The sequence below is a fragment of the Vulpes vulpes genome, chromosome 3, assembly GCF_048418805.1.
Source record: "Vulpes vulpes isolate BD-2025 chromosome 3, VulVul3, whole genome shotgun sequence".
Classification (NCBI taxonomy): Eukaryota; Metazoa; Chordata; class Mammalia; order Carnivora; family Canidae; genus Vulpes; species Vulpes vulpes.
In genome coordinates, this window is record NC_132782.1 from 4,589,728 (window position 1) to 4,613,633 (window position 23,906).

General features: G+C 38.0%; 1 protein-coding gene across 3 annotated transcripts in view; it reads right to left on the reverse strand.

The window, feature by feature from the left end:
* Nucleotides 1–13,223: 13,223 nt before the first annotated feature.
* The window catches only part of ACVR1 (activin A receptor type 1), a 125,171-nt gene continuing 114,488 nt past the window's right edge, over nucleotides 13,224–23,906 (reverse strand). For all 3 annotated transcript variants that reach the window (XM_072751565.1, XM_072751564.1, XM_025994234.2), the window contains 2 exons: nucleotides 15,175–15,305; nucleotides 13,224–14,443 (listed from right to left, as the gene is read on the reverse strand). In XM_072751565.1, coding sequence (XP_072607666.1) covers nucleotides 14,309–14,443; nucleotides 15,175–15,305 — 266 coding nt within the window. In that variant the 3' untranslated portion in view covers nucleotides 13,224–14,308. The remainder of the gene's footprint in view (nucleotides 14,444–15,174; nucleotides 15,306–23,906) is intronic.

Below are 23,906 nucleotides of genomic sequence, written 5' to 3' on the forward strand. Positions count from 1 at the left end.
ATGCCTCTCCCTCCCACGGCAGAGCCAAGCTGCGTGCTCCCAGCCCCACCATCACAAGGTGCTATATAAAGGATAGGTTTGGGGGCACCTGGGTGGCTCAGTGGTTGAGCATCTGCCTTCAGTTTAGGCTATGATCCCAGGGTCCCAAGATCGAGTCCCACTTCGCGGGGAGCCAGCTTCTCCCTCTGCCTATGTCTCTGCCTCTCTTTCTGTGTCTCTCATGAGTAAATAAATAAAATCTTTAAAAAATAAAAATAAATAAAAGGATAGGCTTTCAACTGGAAGAGAACTGCTTCACACCCAGTACAATGCCCACAAGAGAGAGAGAAAACAGCCTGTCTGCCTGTCTTTTCTTACAGGTCCTTTGAAATAGGATATCTCCATTATATTAGAAGACAGCTGGGTAGGGGACCTAAGGAGGTGAGCAAGTCAAATATGCCCTCATCCAGAGCTTCCAATAGTATCTGCACAGCTTGGAGAATGTGACTTCATGCAAAAGAAGGTAGAAGAGTTTGCTTTTGGAGGACTGCAGTGTAGCCTGAAACAGTTTACGGTGGTCTTAGAGTCAAAAGGTCTAGTCCTGACTCATCAGCAAAACTCTTTGGACCTCAGTTTCCTTACTAGATACCAAGGTCGTGTGATTCTATGTAAACTTAGCTTCTTAGAGGGGCTAGTGTGTTTTATTGTCTTCTTACCCATTCTCTGGCCTCTTTATAAACATAAATCTTAAATTGTGATTAGGTTTCAAGATCAAATAAGGAGGGGGGAATGTCATATGTGGTCAAACCTGCCTTGAAATATGCCATTTGGGGGGTGCGTGGATGGCTCAGTCTGTTAAGCATCTGCCTTTGTCTCAAGTCATGATCGAAGGGTCTTGGAATCAAGTTCTGACTTGGGCTCCCTACTCAGTGGGGAGTCTGCTTCTCCCTCTGCTCTTGCCCCCACTCATTCTCTTTCTCTCAAATAAATAAAATCTTTTTAAAAATATGCCATTTTGAAACCTACATATAACCTATCATCAACGCAGCCAGATTATCCTCCAGAGTTGGAACAACTTTCTCAAAAGATGAGTACCAGATGAAGTTGTTAGATTGTTAAAGGCTCATGTTGTGTAAAAAATAACATGGATCACAAAATGCTAGACTCCAACTCAGCCAGCACATGGGAACTGAAATCTATATATACATCTTAGAACTTGTTCTCACATGTGTTCTACAGTCCCTGAGAATGGCAAGAGCTATTTAAACAGTAGCATTTACTCCACCCTTTCTTTGTTGTTTTTTTTTTTTTTTGAAATATGTGTACAACACCCACCAGAATGACTAAAATGAAAAAAAAAAAAAAAGTACTATTGGTGTTATAGGACAACCAGTACTCTCCTACATGGCTGGTAGGAATTTATATTGAACAATCCCTTTTGGAAAATGGTTTGGTAATGTTTACTAAACCTAAATCTGTGCCAAATTTTATAATCTAGTGATTCCCCCTTGCATACATACCTACCAGCATTCATACTGTATAATTCTATAAGTTCAATAAGTGAATATAATCTATGCTGTTAGGAGTCAGGATAGTAGTTACTCTGCGGGATTGATGAGGGAGACAGGAGCAGAAGGGAGGCTTCTAGGGTGCTGCTAATGTTTTGCTTTTTTAATTGAAATGCATTTGACATATACATTGCATAAATTTAATGTGTACAGCATGTTATTTTGTTACATTGTATACTGTAAAATGATTGCCACTTCTATCACATTACATAATTATCTTTTTAGTGGTTGGAATAATTAAATTCTAGTCTCTTAGCAAGTTTGTTGCTTATAATGCAATATTGTTGTCTATATTCATTATACTGTGCATCACATTTCTAGGGCTTATTTACTACTACTAAGTTTTCACACTTAAACATCTGTCTTATCCCTCCATTCCTTGGTAACGACCATTTCACTCTGTTGTTACAAGTTTCATTTTTTTAGTTTCCGCATATAAGTGATATCATGCAATACTTGTTTTTCTCTAACTTATCTCACTTAGCATATTTTACTCAAGGATAATTCATGTTCAAATGGCAAAATATCCTCCTTTCTCATGGATGAAATTTATTCATGTATGTATTCAGGAATTTATATACCTAATTAATTTATCTATTCTTTATTAATTCATCTATTGATGGGCACTTAGGTCATTTTTATATCTTGGCTATTGTGAATAATGCTGTAATAAGCATGGGAGTAGCTCTTCAAAATCCTGTTTCCATTTTCTTTAAACATTTACCTGGAAGTGAAACTACTAGATCATATGGTAGATCTGTCTTTAAATATTTGAGGAAGCCCCATATTGTTTCCCATAGAGGTTGAGCCGATTTGTATTCCCACCTACAGCACTATAGGGTTCCCTTTTCTTCCACATTCTGGCCAGCACTTGTTACCACTTGTCTTCTTGAGACTAGTCACTCTAATAGGTGGGAGTATCTCACTGTGCTTTCGATTGCATTTCCTTGATTATTAGAGATGTTGAGTATATTTTCATGTACCTGTTGGCCATTTGGCTACGTTCTTTGGAAAAATATCTATTTAGATCTGCCCATCTTATATTTGGATTTTTTGTTGATACTGATTTGTATGATTTTTTTAAAATATATTTTGGATCAGTATTAACCCCTTGTCCAACATATGACTTGCAAAAATGTCTTCTCATTCTGTATGCTCCCTTTTCATTTTGTTAACTGTTCAACCTGTGCAGAAACTTAAGTTTGATGGAGTCCCACTTGATTTATGCTTTTTTTGTTTCTGCTTTTTGTGTCATATCCAAAAAATCATTGCCAAGACTAATGTCAAGGACTTTCTTCTCTATGTTTCTTTTTAGGAATTTTATAAGATTAAGTCTTATGATTAAGTCTTTGATCCATTTAGAGTTGATTTTAGTGAGTAGTGTAACATATGGGTCTTATGTCATTGTTCTGCATATTTTTCCAACACTATCTGTTGAAATAACTATCCATTCCCCACTGAATATTCTTGGCTCCATTCTCATCTGAGTTGACCAGATATGCAGAGGTTTAATTCTGAGCTACTCTCTTCTGTTGGTCTAGGTGTCTACTTTTATGCCAGTATCATACTGTTCTTATGATTATAGCTTTGTAGTATAGTTTGAAGTAATTAAATGTGATTCTTCCACCTTTACTCTTTCTTCAGAATTGCTTTGACTATCAGGGTCTTTTGCAGTTCCTTACAAATTTTAGAATTTAAAAAAAAATTTCTGTAAAGAGTGCCATTGATATTTGGTGGGTATTTTATTAAATCCATAGATGGCTTTTAGGAGTATGGACACTTTAACAATAATAATTCTTCCAGTCCAGTAACATGGAATGACTTTCCATTTGAGTCATGTTTGATTCCCTTCAGCAAAGTCTTGTAGTTTTTATTGCACACATCTTTAGCTTTCTTGGTTAAATCTATTCCTAAATACCTCATTGTTTTTGATGCTATTGTAAATGGGATCGTTTCATTTAATGAGGAAACATCTGAAAAAGAAATAGTGTATAGAAATGCAACTGATTTCTGTATGTTGATTTTGTTTCCTGCAGCTTTACTGAAATTGTTAATTAGTTCCAACAGTCTTTTGGTTGAGTCTTCAGATTTTCTGTATTTAAAATTACATCATCTGGAAATAGCATCAGCTTAACTTTTTCCTTCTGATTTGAATGCCTTTTATTTCTTGGTCTTGCCTAATTTCTGTAGCAAAGATTTCCAGTGCTATATTGAATAGAAGTGGTGAGACTGGGCACCTTTGAAAAACTTTCCATTTTTTTCCCATGGAGTATGATGCAGTTGTGGGCTTCTTGTATGAGGACGTTTCTATGGTGAAAGATGTTCCTTCTGTTGAAAGTTGTTATCATGACAGTATTTTGTTGTATGCATTTTCTGCCTCTATTCAGATGATCATGTAATTTTTAGCTTTCATTTAATTAACACGATGTCTTAAATTTATTGATTTGCATACGTTGAACCATCCTTGTGTCTAAAGGATAAATCCCACTTGGTCATGATGTATAATCCTTTTCATGTGTTCTTGAATTTGGTTTGCTAATATTTTGTTGAAACTTTTGCATCTATATTCATCAGGGATATCGGTCTACAGTTTTCTTATGGCGTCTTTATTTGGTTTTGGTATCAGGGTAACGCTGGCCTTGTAGAAGGAGTTTAGAAGTATTTCCTTCTCAAATTTTTGGAGGGCTTGAGACTGATTAGTGTTAATTCTTCTTTAAATGTCTGGTAGAAATCACCAGCAAAAGCTGTCAGGTCTGGGCTTTTTTCCTTTGGGGGGCTTTTTGATTACTTATTCAATCTCTTCACTTGTTAATGATCTGTTCAGATTTTCTATTTCTTCATGGTTCAGTCTTGTTAGGTTGTGTGGCTCTAGAAATGTGTCAATTTCTTCTAGATTATCTTTGTTGGCATATAATTTTGCAAATGTCTCTTGTGATTCTAAGTATTTCTGTGGTATCTGCTGTAAGGTCTCCTCTTTCACTTCTAATTTTATTCATCTTACCTTTTATTCTTAGTCAATTTTATCCTTTTGAAGAACTAGCTCTCAATTTCATTCTTTATTATTTTTCTGGTCTGTTTCATTTATTTTTGCTGTAATCCTTATTTCCTTCCTTCTAACTGGGCCTAACTTGTCCCTCTTTCTCTAGTTGCTTGAAGTTTAAAGTTTGGTTGTTTGAGATATTTCTAATTTCTTCATATATGCACTTGTCACCATAAACTTTCTGCTCAGAACTGTTTTTGCTGCATTACATAAGTTTTGATATGTTGTATATCCATTTTCATTTGTTTTGAATAATTTGTCTCCCTTTTGATTTCTTTTTGACCCATTGGTTGTTCAGTATGTGTTGTTTACAAATATATTTCCCACATATTTGTAAATTTTCTAGCTTTCCTCTTGATTATTGCTAGTTTATACCATTGAAATAAAACCAACTACCTTCTCTGACCACGATCTTCTTAGATGTGCTGAGATTTGTTTTGTCTTTTGTCATATGATCTGCCATAGAGAATATTCTGTGCACATTTGAAAAGAAAGTATATTTTGGTTACTAATGGACAATGTTCTATAAATGTCTGCTAAGTTCTAACATTACCTTATTGATTGTCTGGGTGACCTATCTATTGCCAAAAGTGGGGTATTGAACCACACTTCAAAACAAATGAACTTGAGTCCCCTACATTATTGTATGGTTTATCAATTCCTCCTTTTCAATACTAATTTGCTTAATATATTTTGGTGCTCCAGTGTTGGGTGTGTATATATTTATGGTTGCTATATATTCTTCATGTATTGACCCTTTTATCATTATATAATGACTTTATCTCTTGTAACTGTTTTTTGGTTTTGGCTTGAAGTTTATTTTGTCTGATAAAAGTATGGCTATTCTTGCTTTCTTTTTGTGTTTTCACTTGCGTGGAATACACCCTTCCGTCTCTTCATTTTGAGCATGTGTGTCTTTAGAGATAAAATCAGTTACCCTGTAGGCAGGGTTGGGCTTTTTTCTTAAGAAAAAAATCTGGCACACTTGGGTGGCTCAGTGGTTGAGCTTCTGCCCTCTGCTAGGGCAGGATCCTGGAGTCTGGGATCAAGTCCTGCATCAGGCTCCTCGCAGAGAGTCTGCTTCTCCCTCTGCCTGTGTCTCTGTCTCTCTCTTTCTTGTTCTGTCTCTCATAAATAAATAAACAAACAAACAAATAAATAAATAAATAATAAAATTCTTTTAAAAAAAAATCCCTCTAATGACTTTGTGCCTTTTGATTGGTGAATTCAATCCATTTACATTTGGAGTGATTATCAATATGTAAGGAGTTATTATTGCCACATTATTTTTTTCCTTCTGGTTATTTTGTAGCTCCTTTTCCCTCCCCCTTCTGTTTCTGCTTGCCTTTGAGGACATCACAGGGAAAACCACCAATTTACAATTTCCCCCTTATGATTTGTGATTCTTTTCTAGATTTTTGCTTTGTGGTTACCGTGAGGCTTACATAAAACATCTTGCATATAAAATTGCTTTTATGCCGATAGCAACCTATCTTCATTCACCTGTAAATTTTCCACTTTTACTTCTCCCTTTATATTTTTGATGCTACAATTACAATATAAAGGTTAAAATAAGGAGGATTAACAAATTCACAGCATAAAAAGAAGTAAATTGTTTAACACCATTAATATAGTTTTCTAATGTTTACCTTCACCAGAATTTTCTGTATTTCATGTTTTTTGTTGCTAATTAGAATCTTCTCATTTTTTTCTTGCAAAGCAAGTCTAGTGGTGGTGAACTCCCCCAGCTTTTATTTTCTGGCAAAGATACCCTTGAGATATGAAGGGAGTTTCCCAAAGTGTTCTTTGCTGGCATTTTATATCTTTCAACACTTTGAATATTTCATTTTACTCTCTCCTGGCCTGTAGAGTTTCTGCTGAAAAAGTCTACTTCCTTCCCCCTGCCCCCAGAAGGTCTCTTTGCATGGAGATAATAGAGTATTCCACTAGTGTTGTCCACCTGTATGTCCAATTCCTTCCCCAGGTTTAAGAAGTTCTCAGATATTATTTCCTTAAAATCTGCCCCTCTTGTCCTCTTCTTCTTCCTTTTTCTCTTCCTCTTCTTTTTTGAAAAATGGCATTTTTGTTTACAACTCTTTAGTTCAATTAACCTTCTGAACTTCTACAACAGTTTTATTTCCTTATACTTTTTGGTTGTGTATTCTCTGACCATCTTTTCATATGGTAACAATTTTACAATATTTCCCCTATAGAATGTAAAGAATAATTCAGTCTTTTACCAGACTGATTGAAATTCTTTAGATCGTAATTTTACTTTTTATATCTTTTAAGTTTTTTAATTCCAATTGGTTAATATACAGTGTTAAATTGATTTTAGGTATGCAATATAGTAATTTAACACTTCCATGTATCACCATTACAAAAACCTTAACCATCCTTAACCATCATCACCAATTTCACCCATCCCCTCCTGGAACCATCAGTTTGTTCTCTACAGTTAAGCATCTGTTTCTGGTTTGCTTCCCTTTACTTATTTGTTGTTTCTTAAATTCCACAAGTGAGTGAAATCATATGGTATTTGTCATTCTCTGACTTTATTTTGCTTAGTATAATAATCTCTAGCTCCACTCATGTTGTTGGAAATGGCAATATTTCATTCTTTTTTTATGATGAATATTCCACTGAATATGTATATAGCACATCTTCTTTATCACCAGTTGATGGATACTTGGGCTGTTTCCATAGTTTGGCTGTTGTAAATAATGCTGTGATAAACATGGCAGGGGATATATCACTTTGAATTAGTACTTTTGTATTCTTTGGATAAATATGTAGTGGTGCAACTTCTGAATTGTCAGTAGTTCTATTTTTTAATTTTTTGAGGAACCGCCGTACCATTTTCCATAGGAGCTGCACCAGTTGCATTCCTAACAGTGCGAGACAGTTGATTCCGCTTTCCCCACATCCTCACCAACACATACTGTTCCTTGTGTTATTGATTTTAGCCATTCTGACAGGTGTAAGAGGGTATCTCCGTAGTTTTGATTTGTATTTCCCTGATGATGAGTGATGTTGAGCATCTTTTCATGGGTCTGCTGCCCATCTCTAGGTCTTCTTTGGAAAAATGTCTGTTCATGTCTGCCCATTTTTAATTGGATTATTCATTTGGGAAGGGGTGTTGAGTTTTATAAGTCCTTTATATATTTTTGGATACTAACCTGCTATGAGATGTGTCATTAGCAGATATGTCATCTCCCATTCCATAGGTTGCTTTTTAGTTTTATCGTCTCTTTCATTGTGCAGATGCTTTTTTTTATGAAGTTCCAATAATTTATTTTTGCTTTTGTTGCCCTTGCCTCAGAAGACATATCCAGAAAGACATTGCTAGGGCTGATGTCAGTAAAATTACTGCCTGTGCTTTCTTCTAGAATGTTTATCGTTTCAGGTCTCACATTTAGGTCTTTAATCCATTTTGAGTCTATTTTTGTGTATGGTGTAAGAAAATGGTCCAGTTTAATTCTTTTGCATGTTGTCCAGTTTTCCCAATACCATTTCTTGAAGAGACTGTCTTTTTCCCATTGGATATTCTTTCCTGTTTTGTCAAAGCTTAACTAACCATTTAATTATGGGTTTATTTCTGGATTTTCTTTTTTGTTCCATTGATCTACCTGTTTATTTTTGTGTCAGTACCATAGTGCTATATGTTTTGATCACTGCAGCTTTGTGGGTTTTTTGGGGTTTTTTTTTAAGAAAAAATTTTTTTATTAATGAAAGATACAGGGGGTGGTGGTGTGTGTGGCTGAGACACAGGCAGAGGGAGAAGCAGGCTCCACACAGGGAGCCAGACATGGGACTTGATCTGAGGTCTCCAGGACCAAGCCCTGGGCTGAAGGTGGCGCTAAACTGCTGAGCCACTGGGGCTGCCCTCACTACAGCTTTGTAATATAACTTGAAGTCTGGAATTGTGGTGTCTATAGTTTTGCTTTTCTTTTGCAAGGTTGCTTTGGCTATTCAGAGTCATCATGGTTCCATACAAATTTTAGGATTATTTGTTCTAGCTCCATGAAAAGTGCTATTGATATTTTGATTGGGATTACATTAAATGTGAAGATTGCTTTGGATAGTATAGACATTTTAACAATATTTGTTCTTCCAATCCATGAGTATAAAATGTTTTCCATTTCTTTGTATCATCTTCTACTTCTTTCATCAGTGTTTTATAGTTTCCACACTAAGGTCTTTCACCTCTTTGGTTAGATTTATTTCTAAGTATCTTGTTTTTGGTGCAATTGTAAATGGGATTGAGTCCTTAATTTCTCTTTCTGCTGCTTCATTATTGATGTATAGAAATGCAACAGATTTCTGTATGTTGATTTTGTATCCTGCAATTTCACTGTTTTTATGATAAACATAAATGGATGTTCTACTTTGTCAGATGCTTTTTCTGCATCTACTGAAATGATCATATGGTTCTTATCCTTTTAGTAATGTGGTGTATCACACTGATTGATTTATGAATATTGAAACACCGTGTTTCAATATTCATAAATCCTGACAACTCAGGAATAAATCCCTTTGATTATGGTGAATGATTCTATTAAAGTATTGCTGCTAGTTTATTAAGAATTTTTGCATCCATGTTCATCAGGGTATTGGTCCGGAGTTTTCTTTTTTAGTGGTCTTTATCTGGATTTGGTGTCAGGGTAATGCTGGCCTCATGAATGCATTTGGAAGTTTTTCCTTCCTTTTCTATTTTTTGGAGTAATTTGAGAAGAATTAGGTGTTAACTCTCCTTTAAATGTTTGGTAGAATTCACCTATGAAGCTGTCTGGCCCTCGACTTTTGTTTGCTGGGATTTTTTTTTATTATTAGTTATTTAATTTCTTTGCTGGTTAGTAGTCTGTTCAAGTTTTCTATTTCTTCCTGTTTCAGTTTTAGAAGAATGTATCTTTCTAGGAATCTATCCATTCTTCTAGGTTATCCAATTAGTTGGCATATAGTTTTTCATAATATTCTCTTATAACTTTATTTCTGTGGTGTTGGTTGTTATGTCTCCTCTCTCATTTGTGATTTTATTTATTTGGATACTTCCTCTTTTCTTTCTGGTAGAAACCTGCCTCCTGCCTGGAGGTTTATCGATTTTATTAATTTTTTTCAAAAAACTGGGTCTTGGTCTCATTGATCTGTTCTATTGTGTATCTTTTAGTTTCTTTATCATTTATTTTGGCTTTAATATTTATTATTTCCTTCCTTCTGTCAGCTGTAGACTTCATTTGTTCATTTATTTGAGATTGTCCTTGCTTCTTGCTATATGCTTCCCTCTTAGGACCACTTTTGCTACATCCCAAGTGTTTGACCACTGTGTTTTCATTTTCCTTTGTTTCCATGTACTTTTGTAATTTGATTACCTGGTTGACCTATTCATTTCTTAGTAGCATGTTGTTTAACCTCCATATATTTGTGCTCTTTCCAAATTTTTCCTTGTGGCTGACTTCTAGTTTCATAGCATTGTGGTCAGAAAAGGTGCATGGTATGATATATTTTAATTGGTTGAGGCCTGAGTTGTGACCTAATATGTGATCTATTCTGGAGAGTGTTCCATATGCACTTGAAAAGAATATGTATTCTGTTTTAGGATGAAATGTTCTAAAAATATGTTAAGTCTATTTGATTTTTCTCATTGAATCTAATAGTAACCATAGGATTTCTTCACTTTTAAAAAAACCTTAGTTCTCGTTCCAAGCCATCTATTTTCTTTCATCTGGGCTATCCTGTTACCTATGCTCTCTAATGCCATCTTTATCTCATTCATTGAATTCTTCATCTCCGAAACTTGTTTAAAATTTTTTTAAAAAAGAACTAATGTCTTTGGTAAAGAACTATTTATTTCTGAGTTCATTGAACTGCCTGAGTTTTTTTGTAACTTGAATTTCTTCATAATGGCTATTCTCAATTCTATGTCAGATCACTATATTCTGTGCCTTTGAATTTGGTTGAAGAATTATCATTTTTTAGCAATACTGTATTTCCTTGATTTTTTTTTTTTTTTTTTGCTGTTGTTGTGTTTGCTACTTCAAATGCAAAAGCAGAGGTGCATATCCTTTCTTTAGTAAAGAATTTGTTCACTTCAGCTGTTATAATTCAAAATGCTGACAATTAAAAACGTTTCTTTTGTGTCTCCGAGGTGATCCTAGAGCTCATGTGTTTGGTTCTCCCCTGGGGGCTAGAGACTGCACTCAGCAGCAGCCAAAGGGAGCTGACAGAAGGATCAGGGAGGCGTGGGTTTAGCATCTGGGGCTTTGCAGTTGCCCATGACTGATAGAGGCATTCTCCAGCGTGGAACTCCAAGAGGTCCATAGGTGGACCTCCTGCCAAAATCCAGAAGTGGACAGCAGGAAACATTTCTTCAACACTCTTTGGTATCTTTGTTGGCCTCTTTTCCTTTTTTTTCTTTCATCTCAGTCATGGAGATCTCTCCTCCGAAGATCAGGGTCCTACTGGAAAGAAATTGGTCACTTCAGCTGCAATCCCTACAGGAGGCCAGCCATTTTTGCTTTCCATTTCTTCTAGCAGCAAGGTAGCCAATGCTGCTGACAAAAAACAGTATATTGCCATGTTGCCCTGGAGAGAGGGGCACCCCAGTGGGTTCCTATATAACTGTACCCCAACAGTCAAATATGGATGATGGTCCTCTAAGACCAAAGAAATGACCAGGAGATAGTGAGTGAAACACAGATTTACTGGGGAAACTTAAAGGGAGTCCAGGACTGGCTGACTGGAAAAGCATCCACTGCTAGAATCTACGTGAAGCAACCAGCCTAGCAACTACCTGTAGCTCTTCTCCTCCTAGCAGGCCAGCATTCTAAGATCAAGGTATGCCACCCAGACATTCTTTGTTACAAAGAAGATGCTCCGGTTGGCCATTCCCAGAGCCCCTGACTTTGAATGCTAAACAACACGTTCTTCTGTATCTTCTGCTTGATGGGAATATAGAAGGAGAATGGGATCTGTATAATTCTCAAGATAGTGATTAACAGGGGCATTCAGGATGTGCTTATATAAACCAGCCATCTAGCATGTATAGTTTCTCTTTCTTCTCTGCCTCCAACCTCCTCCTTATCCCACTGGGATGACAGGCTGGGATCTTCCATCAGGCTGGCTTAGACCGCTACAAATTCTCTGTCTCCTGTGAGTGTCCACCCAGTTGTGTACTCTCCAGGTTCCCCTCCCCCCTCCCCAATCATAGCAAGGGGAGAGGGATAGGCTCACTGACGCCCTTGGGTCCACAGTCTCTTCCAAGATCCTATCCACCTACTTTCAGATGCATGGGTGTATAGAAATTTCCCAGGTGTCCTGGTGTAATGTGCAGAGGCACTTTTGTTTGATTTATATCTAACTGGACATCAATAACCAACGGTAAGAATAAAAAGGATTCATACCACCATAATGCTGATGCTGATCTCTTCATTCTAGAGAAATCAAGGTGTGCTTCTTGGTCTGAGTGCTGTTTCCATGAAAGTAACAAATTTATAAATTTTTATAAACAACAAAAAATTTAAACATGCATCAAGCTCTACAGTTGGACATAGGTATACTTATATATGCAGGACTTCAATAAAAGTTAAATGTGATTCTATTCTACTTTAGGGTATACAACCAAAAGAAATGAAAGCAAGAAATCAGAGATATACACCCATGTTAATTGCAGTATTATTCACAACAAGAATAAGGTGGAAGCAACCCAATTCTCCATGAACAGATAAACAAAATGCTGCATAAATGTAACACTGCAATATAATGAGCCATAAAAAGAAGGAAATTCTGGTACGTGCTATACCAAGGGTGAACCTTAAGGACATTAAACTAAGTGAAATAAGCCAGTCTCACAAATACTATATAATTCCACTCTATGATACCTCATTCAAGTAGTCAAATTGTAGAGAAGGAAAGTAGAATGATGGTTGCCAGGGACTGTGAGCAGTGAGGAATGGGGAACTATTGCTTAACAGGTAGAATGTTTCAGTTTTGCAAGATGAAACAAGTTCTGTGGATGGAATAGTGGAAATGGCAGCAAAAGTGTAAATATACTTAACCACCTTTAAATGGACAATCCAATGGTATTAACACATTTTACCATAGTGTTTTTTAAGTTAATATACACCCTTTAAGTAAAGATATCTTAATGATGTTATCAACTTACCTCTGGTGAACATTCCAAGAATTCACCCCTCTTCTCTTAACTGGGCTATTTTAAATCTTACCTTTCAAATCTGTTGAACACAAGAAGTAAAAAGGCCAACAGCAGACCCTTGCCAAGGCGTAAGGTGAGACATATCGATTTCCATTTACGCAGGACCACATACTAAAAATTGCTTGGATATCATTCCTTCTTTATACTCAAAACCCTCATGAAAGGAAAACAGATCAAACAGGTCTATCACCCTCACTTCACAGTGGGCATGAACCAAGAAAAAATAATCACAACCAAAAAAAAAAAATTCAAATTTTTGGATTCCATTTTCGAGCTGGATATCATCCTCATAGGACCCTCAAAAGATTGTTAGTAGATGTGAAAAGCAAATTTGATTTACAAATTCACATTGTGCTCCTATTGTTTCCATAATAATATGCATTCTAGAATATAGATTTTTTTTAATATGATAAAAAAAATTCACTTTGACTTGAAAACCTTTTATTTAATTTATACAAATAACTACTAAATACAAAAAGTAGATTAAAACAAAATAGTTATTTTTTTCTGGCAGAGTTTAAATGCACATAATGGATAATTCCGAAGAAAATGCATTTTCCCCACAGCGTTCAGGACTAAAATTCTACTGAAATCTTTGCTTCTAAATCAGTAATATATTCGGTGGTGTCACATGGGTAATGGCTAAATACATTTCTGCATATGAACTGAAAAAAGTTACAGTCTACACACATACAAATGTGAAGCACTTAAAATGTGAATTTAACTGATAATAAAAGAAAAATGTCCATTTCAGAGTATAGTGTTAAAAACATTTCAGTAATAAAATCATAAGACCACATAAAAATAAGCTTTAACATATGCGCGAAGCAGTTTTGTAAAAACTGCTAAGTGCACAAGTAATAAATAATTTGCAAAGTTGTGTATAAACAATTCCTAATGTTTCAGCATCATTGTAAACATCAGCACATGTGTAAAATGCAGCAAAGTCTGACATTACATTTTGTTTTGCCAAATTGAATTCCTATTATCCAAAGACAGACCAGTGGAGTACGCAGCCAACGTTTTGGCAAGTTGGGTCTTTAAAATTAAGAGTAACAGTGCAAGTAAGGAATGCAAAGAATTCCTAGTGCAATAAAGAAGAGAAGCACAGGCAATATTGCTGATAAAAATTCACCACCTCCTTGAGTTTCCCATGGGGAGAGTCTAGGAGACCTGTGAAAGATATGCAAAGCCACTGTCTTAATGCCCAGATCTCTTTTAGGATTTCTCTGTGTTCCTCCAGTTCCCCTACCTTTGCAACAGTGTCTGTCCGACATTAGTCTCTGCAGTGTGAACAGTTTGTGAAATGCCCAGGTCACAGTCATTGAGCGAGGTTAGGGTGGTTTTGGTGTCTCCCCAACACACGGCTGGGTAGGATGTCTGCCTTGGCAAAGCAGCCATTTGCGGAGGGAGACAGATGGATTCTGTTCTGACAACCAGTCAGGCCAGCATTAGGTCCCAGCTGGACAATGACAACGTCAAATCTTCCTTCTTGACTCCATGAAAATGTCAACAGTCAGTTTTCAATTTGTCTAGGGAATTATCAATTTTGGTCAAAGTCTTTTTGATACGCAGAGCTGTGAGTCTTGCAGATGGATTCTGATACCAGCATTCTTTCATCAGCTTAGCCAGAGAGGTTAATGTCTGAGGAGAGAAAGAACAAAGACCACAGTGAAAAAAGTGGCTTTTTAGGGGCCCCAGAAACTTGGCAGATGTTGCATCAACAGATTTTGCAGAACTCTGCAGGTATTGGGAAGTCAGTAAGGTTACTTACTGTCATGTTCTTTAAACAAATAATCAAGGCCTTGACCACTGAAAAGGAGTCACTCTGGCCTTTGGACTCCTAATGCTACCAGCTGACTTTATGAGGTAAATTACACAGGATGGACCCCCTGAGGTCTTTTGGGTGCTAAAAAAGATAATGCTACCCCACAGTCAATGACTTCTGCAGATGGTGTCATATCCTGGTATTTCAGGTTTGCTGCTACTAAAGAGAAGCAATAAGAGCCTTCAGTTGAATGACTTCTGATGGGAAATGGAGATATGCAGAGATGGAAACTATCTGTGAAACTGCAGCCCTAGGTCTAGTGGCATAGTCTTGAGTCTCCTGACTCCTAGAGCTAGTCAACAGTAGAAATTCTTGTGAATATTGTCATTTATTAGCAAGATCGGAGAACTTCACTCTTTCGATGAGACCATTTTGTGAGGGAGACCATTTTGTGAACCTACTTAACTAGGTCCAGGGCCCCTCTACATAGGGCAGGAAGCAACAGGCAGGGCAGATCACTCAGAAGCGACGTTATCTGCTCACCCTTGAGTTTCACCCTAGTAAAAAGGGGAAGACAGCTCGGAAACTAGGAAACTGGTGAGCTTACCGGGTCTGAGAACCACCTATTGGGTATGTTTGGCCTCTGTTGATCCACACAGACAACCTTTCTCATATCTTCAAAACTCGGGTCATTGGGGACCACATCATAAAATGGTGGCTTGTAATCCTCCACAATACCTGCACACATGGACAAGAATTAGGTTGGTTAGCAAGAGCGTGGAGGTTTTCCCCAGGCCTTTATTGTTATCACAGATTATAATGTGACAGGAGAAGGACTGAACATCTTCCTCACTTCAAGGTAATTCTGAAAGCAACACAGTAAGTGGAGAACACAGTAATAATTATTCTTCCTCCAAATCTCTGCAGGAATTACGTTAGAAGAAAATGTGGCTACTACTCACGTAATTACACTTACTGACAAATGCTCCGTAATACCCAAAATGTAATTGAGGGCAAAATTCCTTTGATGATCAAAAAGTGACAACATTCTGGTACAAGATGGCGACCCAGGAAGACCCTGAACTCCTCCTTCATGGATACACCAGATCTATATCTATTTATAAAGCAGTTCCTCCTGAAGAAGAATGGGCGGCTGAATGAACAGCTTCTGTACAACAAAAGACCATAGAGAGAATGGCAAAAACATAGAGACATGGTAATGATGGGAACCCCCACCCTCAACACTGCGGAACTGCAGTAGTAGAGGTAGTACTGAGGGGCCGTGAACAGGTTTGTCTACCTGGGGCACAGAAAAAATGCTGCAGTTCAAAAGACCAAGTAGAATATAAAAGATTAGCCCTTACAACTCCACCGAATGGCAGGGGAACTGCTATAGTCAGCGGCTGGTGAACACCACTGCTAGGTAGCCTTGATAGTGCAGACAAGAGCAGGGTCTGAGCACCATAGCTGGCCTACTGCCTCAGTGAGCCCCAGGTCCATGTCCCAACCAGCCCCAGCCATCCACCAAGGCAGCCACTTGCACACACTAAGACACTCCCTGTCAGTGCTCACTATGTCTCCAGTCACCTTGTCAAGGTGACACAGATACAAACTACCCAGGAACACTCCAGACCCACATCACTTCAGCTCCAGACAACTTGCCAGGGTACCACCAGTTTGCAGGGCCCTGGGACCCACAGCCTGCACCTAACCCAACAGGTTTCTCCTTCATGTAGCACCTCCACATAACCTGGCCTGTGCAACACTTCAGTTCCATTTGCCCTGCCAGGATTCCCTCTGCACAGAGCACCCTGGGATAACCTAGCTGACAGCTATTTCAGCTGTCCTGCAAGGATGCCCTCTATGTAGGAGAGGGTCCCACAGCTGGCACCCTCTGACAGGAGAGCCCCAGACTTCTCAGTGCCCAATTCAGCTCTGGCCATCCAGTCAAGGCAGCCCCAGCTCCAGCCAGCTAACCAAAGTCACCAGGCATAGTCTCACAGTTGGGAAAACCACAAAAAAGACCATCCCTTCAAGTTTAGAATGAGCTTCTCTGCCTAATTCACAGAAACACTGAAAGCCACGCAAAGTGAAGAGGTGAAGGAATATGCTCCAAAAGAAGGAATAAGATAATAGAAAAAGAAGTAAATGAAATAGAAATAAGCAATCTACTTCTACTAAAGAGTTCAAAGGGACAGTCATAAAGATGCTACCAGACTGGAGTGGAGATAAACTCATAAATAATTTCAATAAAGAAATAAAAAAACATAAAGAAGCAATCAGAATTGAAGACACAATAACTGAAATGAAATATACACTGGAGGGAATCAATTGTAGATTAGAGGATGCAGAAGAATCAATGATCTACTGAAGAGCAATCCAAGGTAGTGGAAAGCATCCAAGCCGAACAGGAAAACAGAAGAAAAAATTTAAACATAAGGATAAACTATGGCATCTCTTAGACATCAAAAAAAAAAAAAAAAAAATCTGCATTATATGGGTCCCAGAAGGAAACAGAAAAGGGGCAGAAAATTTACTTGAAGAAATAATAGCTGAAAACTTTCCTAATCTAGGAAAAAAAAAATAGACTTCTATGTTCAGAAGCACCAAAAGTCCTGAATAAAATGGAAACCAAGGTAGCCCACACCATGACAAATAATAATTAAAGCGTCAAAGAATAAAGGTAAGGACAGAAGCAAATAGTCACATACAGAGAAAACCCCAAAAGGCTGTCAGCTGATTATTCAGCAGGAACTTTGTATATAACATGTCACTCCTTTCTGGCCTGCAAAATGCTGAAAGGAAAAAAACCTAAAGCCAAGAATATCTCTCCTTAAATTCTAGATGATAATCTTTCCGGGTAAAGAGTTCCCCAAACAAAAATTAAAGGAGTTCATCACCACTAAGAAATGTTAATAGGACTTCTTTAAAGTGGAAAAGGAAAAGACTCCAAAAGTAGAAGAAAATTATGAAAGGAAAAAAAATTCATGAATTAAAAAAGCTAATATGAAGGTTAAAAGCTAATATGAAGGTTAAAAGACAAAAGTAGTAAAATCAACTATACCTAAAAACTAGGTTAAGGGCATCATAAAATAAAAATGTAAAATATGACAACATACAAAATGAGAATAAAGCTCTTTAAGAATGTGTTCAAATTTAAATGGCCATCAACTTAATACAGACTGCTGTATACTTAAGATGTTATATATAAATCTTATGGTAAAGACAAAATGAAACCCTATAATAGATACACAAAAAAGAGAAAGCCAGGTAATGACTCTTAAAAAAGGCATCAGTCGGGATCCCTGGGTGGCTCAGCAGTTTGGCGCCTGCCTTTGGCCCAGGGCGTGACCCTGGGGTCCCAGGATCTAGTCCCACGTCGGGCTCCCTGCATGGAGCCTGCTTTTCCCTCTGCCTCTCTCTCCCTCTGTGTGTCTCTCATGAATAAATAAAATCTTAAAATAAAATAAAAGTCATCAGTTGTAAGGGAAGACCAAAAGAAGAACTACAGAAACAACCAGAAAGCAATGAGCAAAATGGCACCACAGGGTACATACCTATCACAACTATTTCAAATGTAAATCTAAATGTGCCAATCCAAAAACCTAGAGTGACAGAATGGATCAAAAAAGCAAGTCCCACCTACAGGAGTTGCCTGCAAGAGACTCACTTCTGACCCACTGAAAGTGAAGGTATGGAAAGAGATTCCATGCAAACAGAAGCCAAAAAAACCCCACAAAAACTAGGGAAGCAATAGTTATCAGACTAAATAGATTAAAACAAAGACTGTAACAACAAAGAAGAGCACTTCATAATGATAGAAGGTTCAATCCAACAAGAGCATACAGCAATCTTAAATATCTATACACCCAACACTGGAGCATCTAAATACATAAAGCAAATATTAACAGCCAAAAGGGAGAAATTGACAGTAATACGCCAATAGTACAGGACTTACCACCCCACTTACATCAAAGGGTAGACCATCCAAGCAGAAATCAACAAGGGCACAGTGGCTTTGAGTGGCACATTCAAACACACGGACTTAACAGGTATATATAAAATATTCCATCCAAACGCAATGGAATACACACATTCTTTTCAAGTGCACATGAGACATTTTCTAGGACAGATAAAATGTCAGCCTACAGATCTCAATAAATTTAAGTAGACTGAAATCCTACCAAGCATCTTTTCCAAACACAACAGTATAAAACTAAAAACCAATTCTAAAAAAAAAAAAATCTGGAAAAAACAAAAACATGTGGAGGCCAAGCAACATACTACTAAAGAATGAATGGACCAACAAAGACATCAAAGAGGAGATACAAAAACACATGGAGAGAAATGAAAATGAAAACGCAATGGTCCTAAATCTTTGGGACACAGCAAAAACTATTCTAGAGGGAAGTTTATAGCAATACAGGCCTACCTCAAGAAACAAGAAAAATCGCAATCTAACCATACACCAAAAGGAACTAGAAAAAGAATAAACCCAAAGTTAGTGGAAAGAAGAAAACAGTGATGATCAAGGCAGAAGCAGAAAAATTAAAAACAGGGAAAGAAACGAACAGAAAACATCAATGAAACCAAGAGCTGGTTCTCTGAAATATCATATTCTTGATATTAATATTAATAACCCTCGAGCCAGACTCACCAAGAAAAAGAGAGGGCCCAAATAAAAAAATTAGAAGTGAAAGAAGAAAAGTAAAAACAGAACACAGAAATAATCCCTCCCATTGGTAGAATGCAAACAATACGAAATATTCATTTCTTCATTCTGTGGGCAATGAGCAACCTCAGACTGCCAGACACAGTTGCCTGCTTGATGGCTCTATTATTTACTCTCAGATTGAAGGCACAAAAGAAAATGTAGAGAAAGACAGTCATTTGGGAAGACAGAAGAATGGCTGATAAGCATGAACTCTCTCCTTACCCCCAGGCAAAGATGAAAGCGGTTAATTTTGGCTTAGCGTGGCTTCCAATGTCTGAGAAACTCTTTTTCCCCAGAAAAATTACTCTTCCTTGTGAAAGAAATTGATGTAATTCTACAAATAGAGAAATTTTAAACTTCATCACTTAGAATTAGAAAATTGATTCTTCTCCTTAAAGAGAAGAAACTAAGAAATCCATTTTTGTTCTACCATCAAAGGCTTCAACAATGACACTGGGGGACTGTTTGGTTTACTGCCATCTTCCTTTCTCCATGTAACTTTCTTTTATTCCCAAATACTTAATAGGTTGTTTGGGGAAAAGAAAAAAAAAAAAAAAACTTTTCTCACAGCCTTCTAATTCCTCTGGGTCACCTGAAAAACTTCAATCCCCTTGTCATTGATCAAAGAAATTAAGTTACTTAACTGCAAGAATCCATTTCACAAATCCCAGATAAATACACACCATTTATGAAAAGATTAGCCATGAAAAGCAACATGTTAAAGAAACTGCATGGATCTTCTGAAACTTCATTGATTTGACTAAGTTGATTTATACTATATTCCATGTTCAGTAATGTAAAAGTAAATTTCTAGTTGTGTTTAAGTTTGAATAACTTACCCACATTGCATAACTGTAATCATAAAGTATATTAGTGAATGGATTAAAACCTTTCCTGGTAAAACACAAACCACTGCTTTTAGGAGATATGTGACACCTCATCTCAAAGGCCTTATCTGCTTTCATGAGGATCCCAAGAAACTTTTAAACAAAAATACTTCCTTCTAATACTAAGACATACCACACAAAATACAACTGGACATGGATGTATAAGATCATTTATACCTTTTTCAAGGACCACATGAACTTACAGGAAATAATATTTAGTAGCCTCCTTTAATTTCTTAGAATTTAATATAATGACGTTCCCTGTTCACATTCACTTAGCCAGTTATTTGGGATCATTGGCCTGGCTAGCTTGGGAAGGGCTAAGTGGGCATTATCTCTAGAAATGCAAAAGAAAAAGGCAAGGGTGGATTTTTAAAACACGAGATCTAGTGATCACCAGCAACAAATTTCACTGTACAAAGCTGACGTTCTCCCTCCTGTTTATATTTCCCATCCTTTATCTCATTAACTGCCCCCGTGTTTTAACAAAAGGAATCAAATTTAAAAAGAAAGACCATCTAATTGATTATGCTTGGGATTTAGTCACACCTCTCTTTCTTCAATCTCTGGTCAATTGCTAATGATTTCCATCTTACTCTGGAGAAGCATGACCAGTGCCAGATAAATCTGAGATTAAAGTCTAGCAGTCATGTGGAACCTGCTCTAGTCAAAGAAAGCACTTATTTCAATCAATATAAAGTACATTAGGTACCTACTATGTGCGGAGCACCGTATCAAATGTTGAGGATAACAGAAGCGTAAGACGTGCTCTTGTCAAGGAACTCAAAATCCGTGGAAGACAGGGACAAGCTCTTCTTTCCTCAGATAATGGAAATCGTATAAAAAAGGAACCTCAGAAGTGCTTTTTGCCCCACTACTATATTTGCCTTTCAAAATATATTTTTGTGTGCGAGTTCCTAAACCGGCACGTACAGTTTAAGGATCAGGATGGCTACTGAGTCAGAGGTCGTGCTTGGCACTGGGGATGCAAAAAAATAAAAAAGATGCAGTGCTGGTAATAAGTCCCAGAAGAGCAAACAGAGAATATGACAAATTACAAACTAGGCATTCGAGGTAAGAACAGCGAGAAGGTGCAGGGATGTGGTGCTCAGCAAGTCTTGAAGAAAAACAAACAAACAAACAACTGGGTGTTGTACCAGACACATCCGGGTTTCCTAGAAGTAGAAGTAAGCTTTCTCGGAGCTAGGGCTTGAGCTGACTTAGAAAGATAAGGAGTTCGCAAGGCCAAGAAGAGGATAGGGATGAGAAACACCAGCCGGGGGAGGGGGAGGAGGAGTTACAAATGATCCTCACTTGTAAAGAGGGAGGGGAACTCCCTGGGGCTGAAATCAGGTGCCCACGAGGGTCAAGGGTCCAGGGTCAGCAGAGAGAGAGGGCAAGGACACTGAAATGATATGTTGTCAAGGCAGGAAGTTACTTCGAACTGTTCCTATTTGTGCCAGAAAGCTGGGGAGCCAGGCAAAAAAGTGAACGCTTAGGTTCTTTAAAGACAGCACTCAGTGAACAACTGCCAAATTATGAGCCAGCAGAGAGGACAGCAGGAAAAGTGACTAAAAATGCACAGGACTCTGAGTGCCAGCTGAGTGGTGCACACGACAAAGGGTGCAGGAGCGCAGGGGAAGAGGAGCTCTTCACAGTAGTCAGGGAAGGACGACGTGAGCCAGGCCCGGCTTTCCCAGGAAAGGTGGCCAGCGTGACTCAAAAGGCCACGAGAAAGGAATCAGATATTATTCATAACCTACTCCCCCACAACTCTTGGCATATCTAACTGATTTATACAATAATTTTTCCCCCTGGGCATATGTCTATTTGGAACTTTTCTATTCTCTGGTGCAAATATAGCTTTACCAACCAATATCCGTACCATTAGTTTGCTGCATGGTCCTGAGTCAACCCCTTAATTACCGTGCCTTAGTTCCAACACCTCCAGTACACAGCACACAAAGCTGACGCACAGATCAAAAAGACAGAGCTCCAAAAAACATGAAATGCCAGAGCTGCATTTCAGACCACTCTCTGGAGAGAAAGCCTTCTCTGTGGTCCTCCCCACCAAAGCCTTAGACCGGGGTACCATCTCCTCCCCCTTTGACAGCTTCATCTGGGTCCTACATGTATGTCTGCTTCGAATCCTCCCCTGCTAGCCATCTACCATAGCCCATGGTCCCTTGCTAAATCTTTAGGAGAAAACCAAGGGAAAAGCTCATTATGTCTCTACGAGCTTGTGCTCATTCCCCCCATGGCCCTCCTGGGCATCAGCCAACTGTGTGCCTTGCAGTCTAGCCAGAGGGCACCTGTACCATTCCCCACAGTGCTTCCGCTTGCCCAGGGTACCACCTGTCATCATCGCCGGATTTTATTTCTCATTCCCAAATAAACATCCACCCAGGCTAGTCCAACCGACTAGGTCCTTTCATCTCATCTATGACTCCATTCATGCTTTCTATCTTCTGAGAAGACCCTCCCATCTCGCTGCCACAATTCCAAACCCCTAGACAGAGTTCAGTGTCTTCCCTATACTTCCCTATAAACCTCAACCAGAGTTGCTACTAAAGAAACATTGAGGAGATAAATCACAATGTCTTTGTTCCACTGCTTCCCAGAGCCTAAAGGAATACCTAGTATCTGTATACATACTATTTGAGTGAATGTTGATTGTATGTCCACAATCCTTTAACCAAAGTCCTTTGAGTTGGATGTGTTTGCGGAATTTGAAATTTTTTATACTTTACAAAGGCAGTAAGAGGCCTACATCCTATTTATGTAACACCCTAGCAGAGTCTGAGGGATACCCCACAACTAAACACACTTCTGTAGTGAAACACATGAATAATGGGATAAATAAAAGCTATAAATAGACCCAATTCAAGTCAAGTCTGATTGCTAAATGAGTTCAGGTGGTTCTGTCAAGTAAGTGAAGAACGGTTTGGATTCTCAAGTTTGGGGATTTCTCAGTCACAGATCAGGGATCATAGACCTGCCTATACTTTGAATAATCTGAAGGTAAGGAGAAGAGAGATCATGGGATGTCGGAACCACATAGATTACATCACAGTCCTGTTTTCCTTCACAAGAGAAACACTGAGGACCACACAGGAAAACTTGTCCAAATTCACAGGTAATTAATGACAAAGCTAATAACAACATCCGATTGCCCTGTTTATGTTCTAGAATTCTTTCCAACAAGCCAACAGTGACACAATGAAATATGCTCCACTCTGCATTAATCTCATGTCACAACATGTTAACTTCATGGTCTCTCTTCACATCCTCAACATGGGTAGTCCCCGTGATAGCTCTCAGGGACGGAGAATACAGTCCCTCACACCTACAGCCATATAGAGAGCTACTGTTACCAGTTAACGCCTACAGAAATTCTGAAATCTTTCAGAGGTTAGACCTTTACAACTGAAGTCATTTTAGTAAGAGAAAGAATGGTTTATGTTTGGCTTCTGAGAGAACTTTAAGATAATACAGTGTTTCCTTCAAGAGTAGCATGTGAGAAAATTTGAAGTAGTTCATGGACAAAACTTTTTCATCTTCACAGCCAATATCCTATTCAATGGTGAAAAGCTGAGAGCTTTTCCTCTAAGATCTGAAAAAAGACCAGGATGTGCACTCCCGCCACTTTTACTCAGTATGATACTGAAAGTTCTAGCCACAGCAATCAGACAAAAAAAAAATTAGAAAAGAAATAAATGGCATCCAAACTGGTAAGAA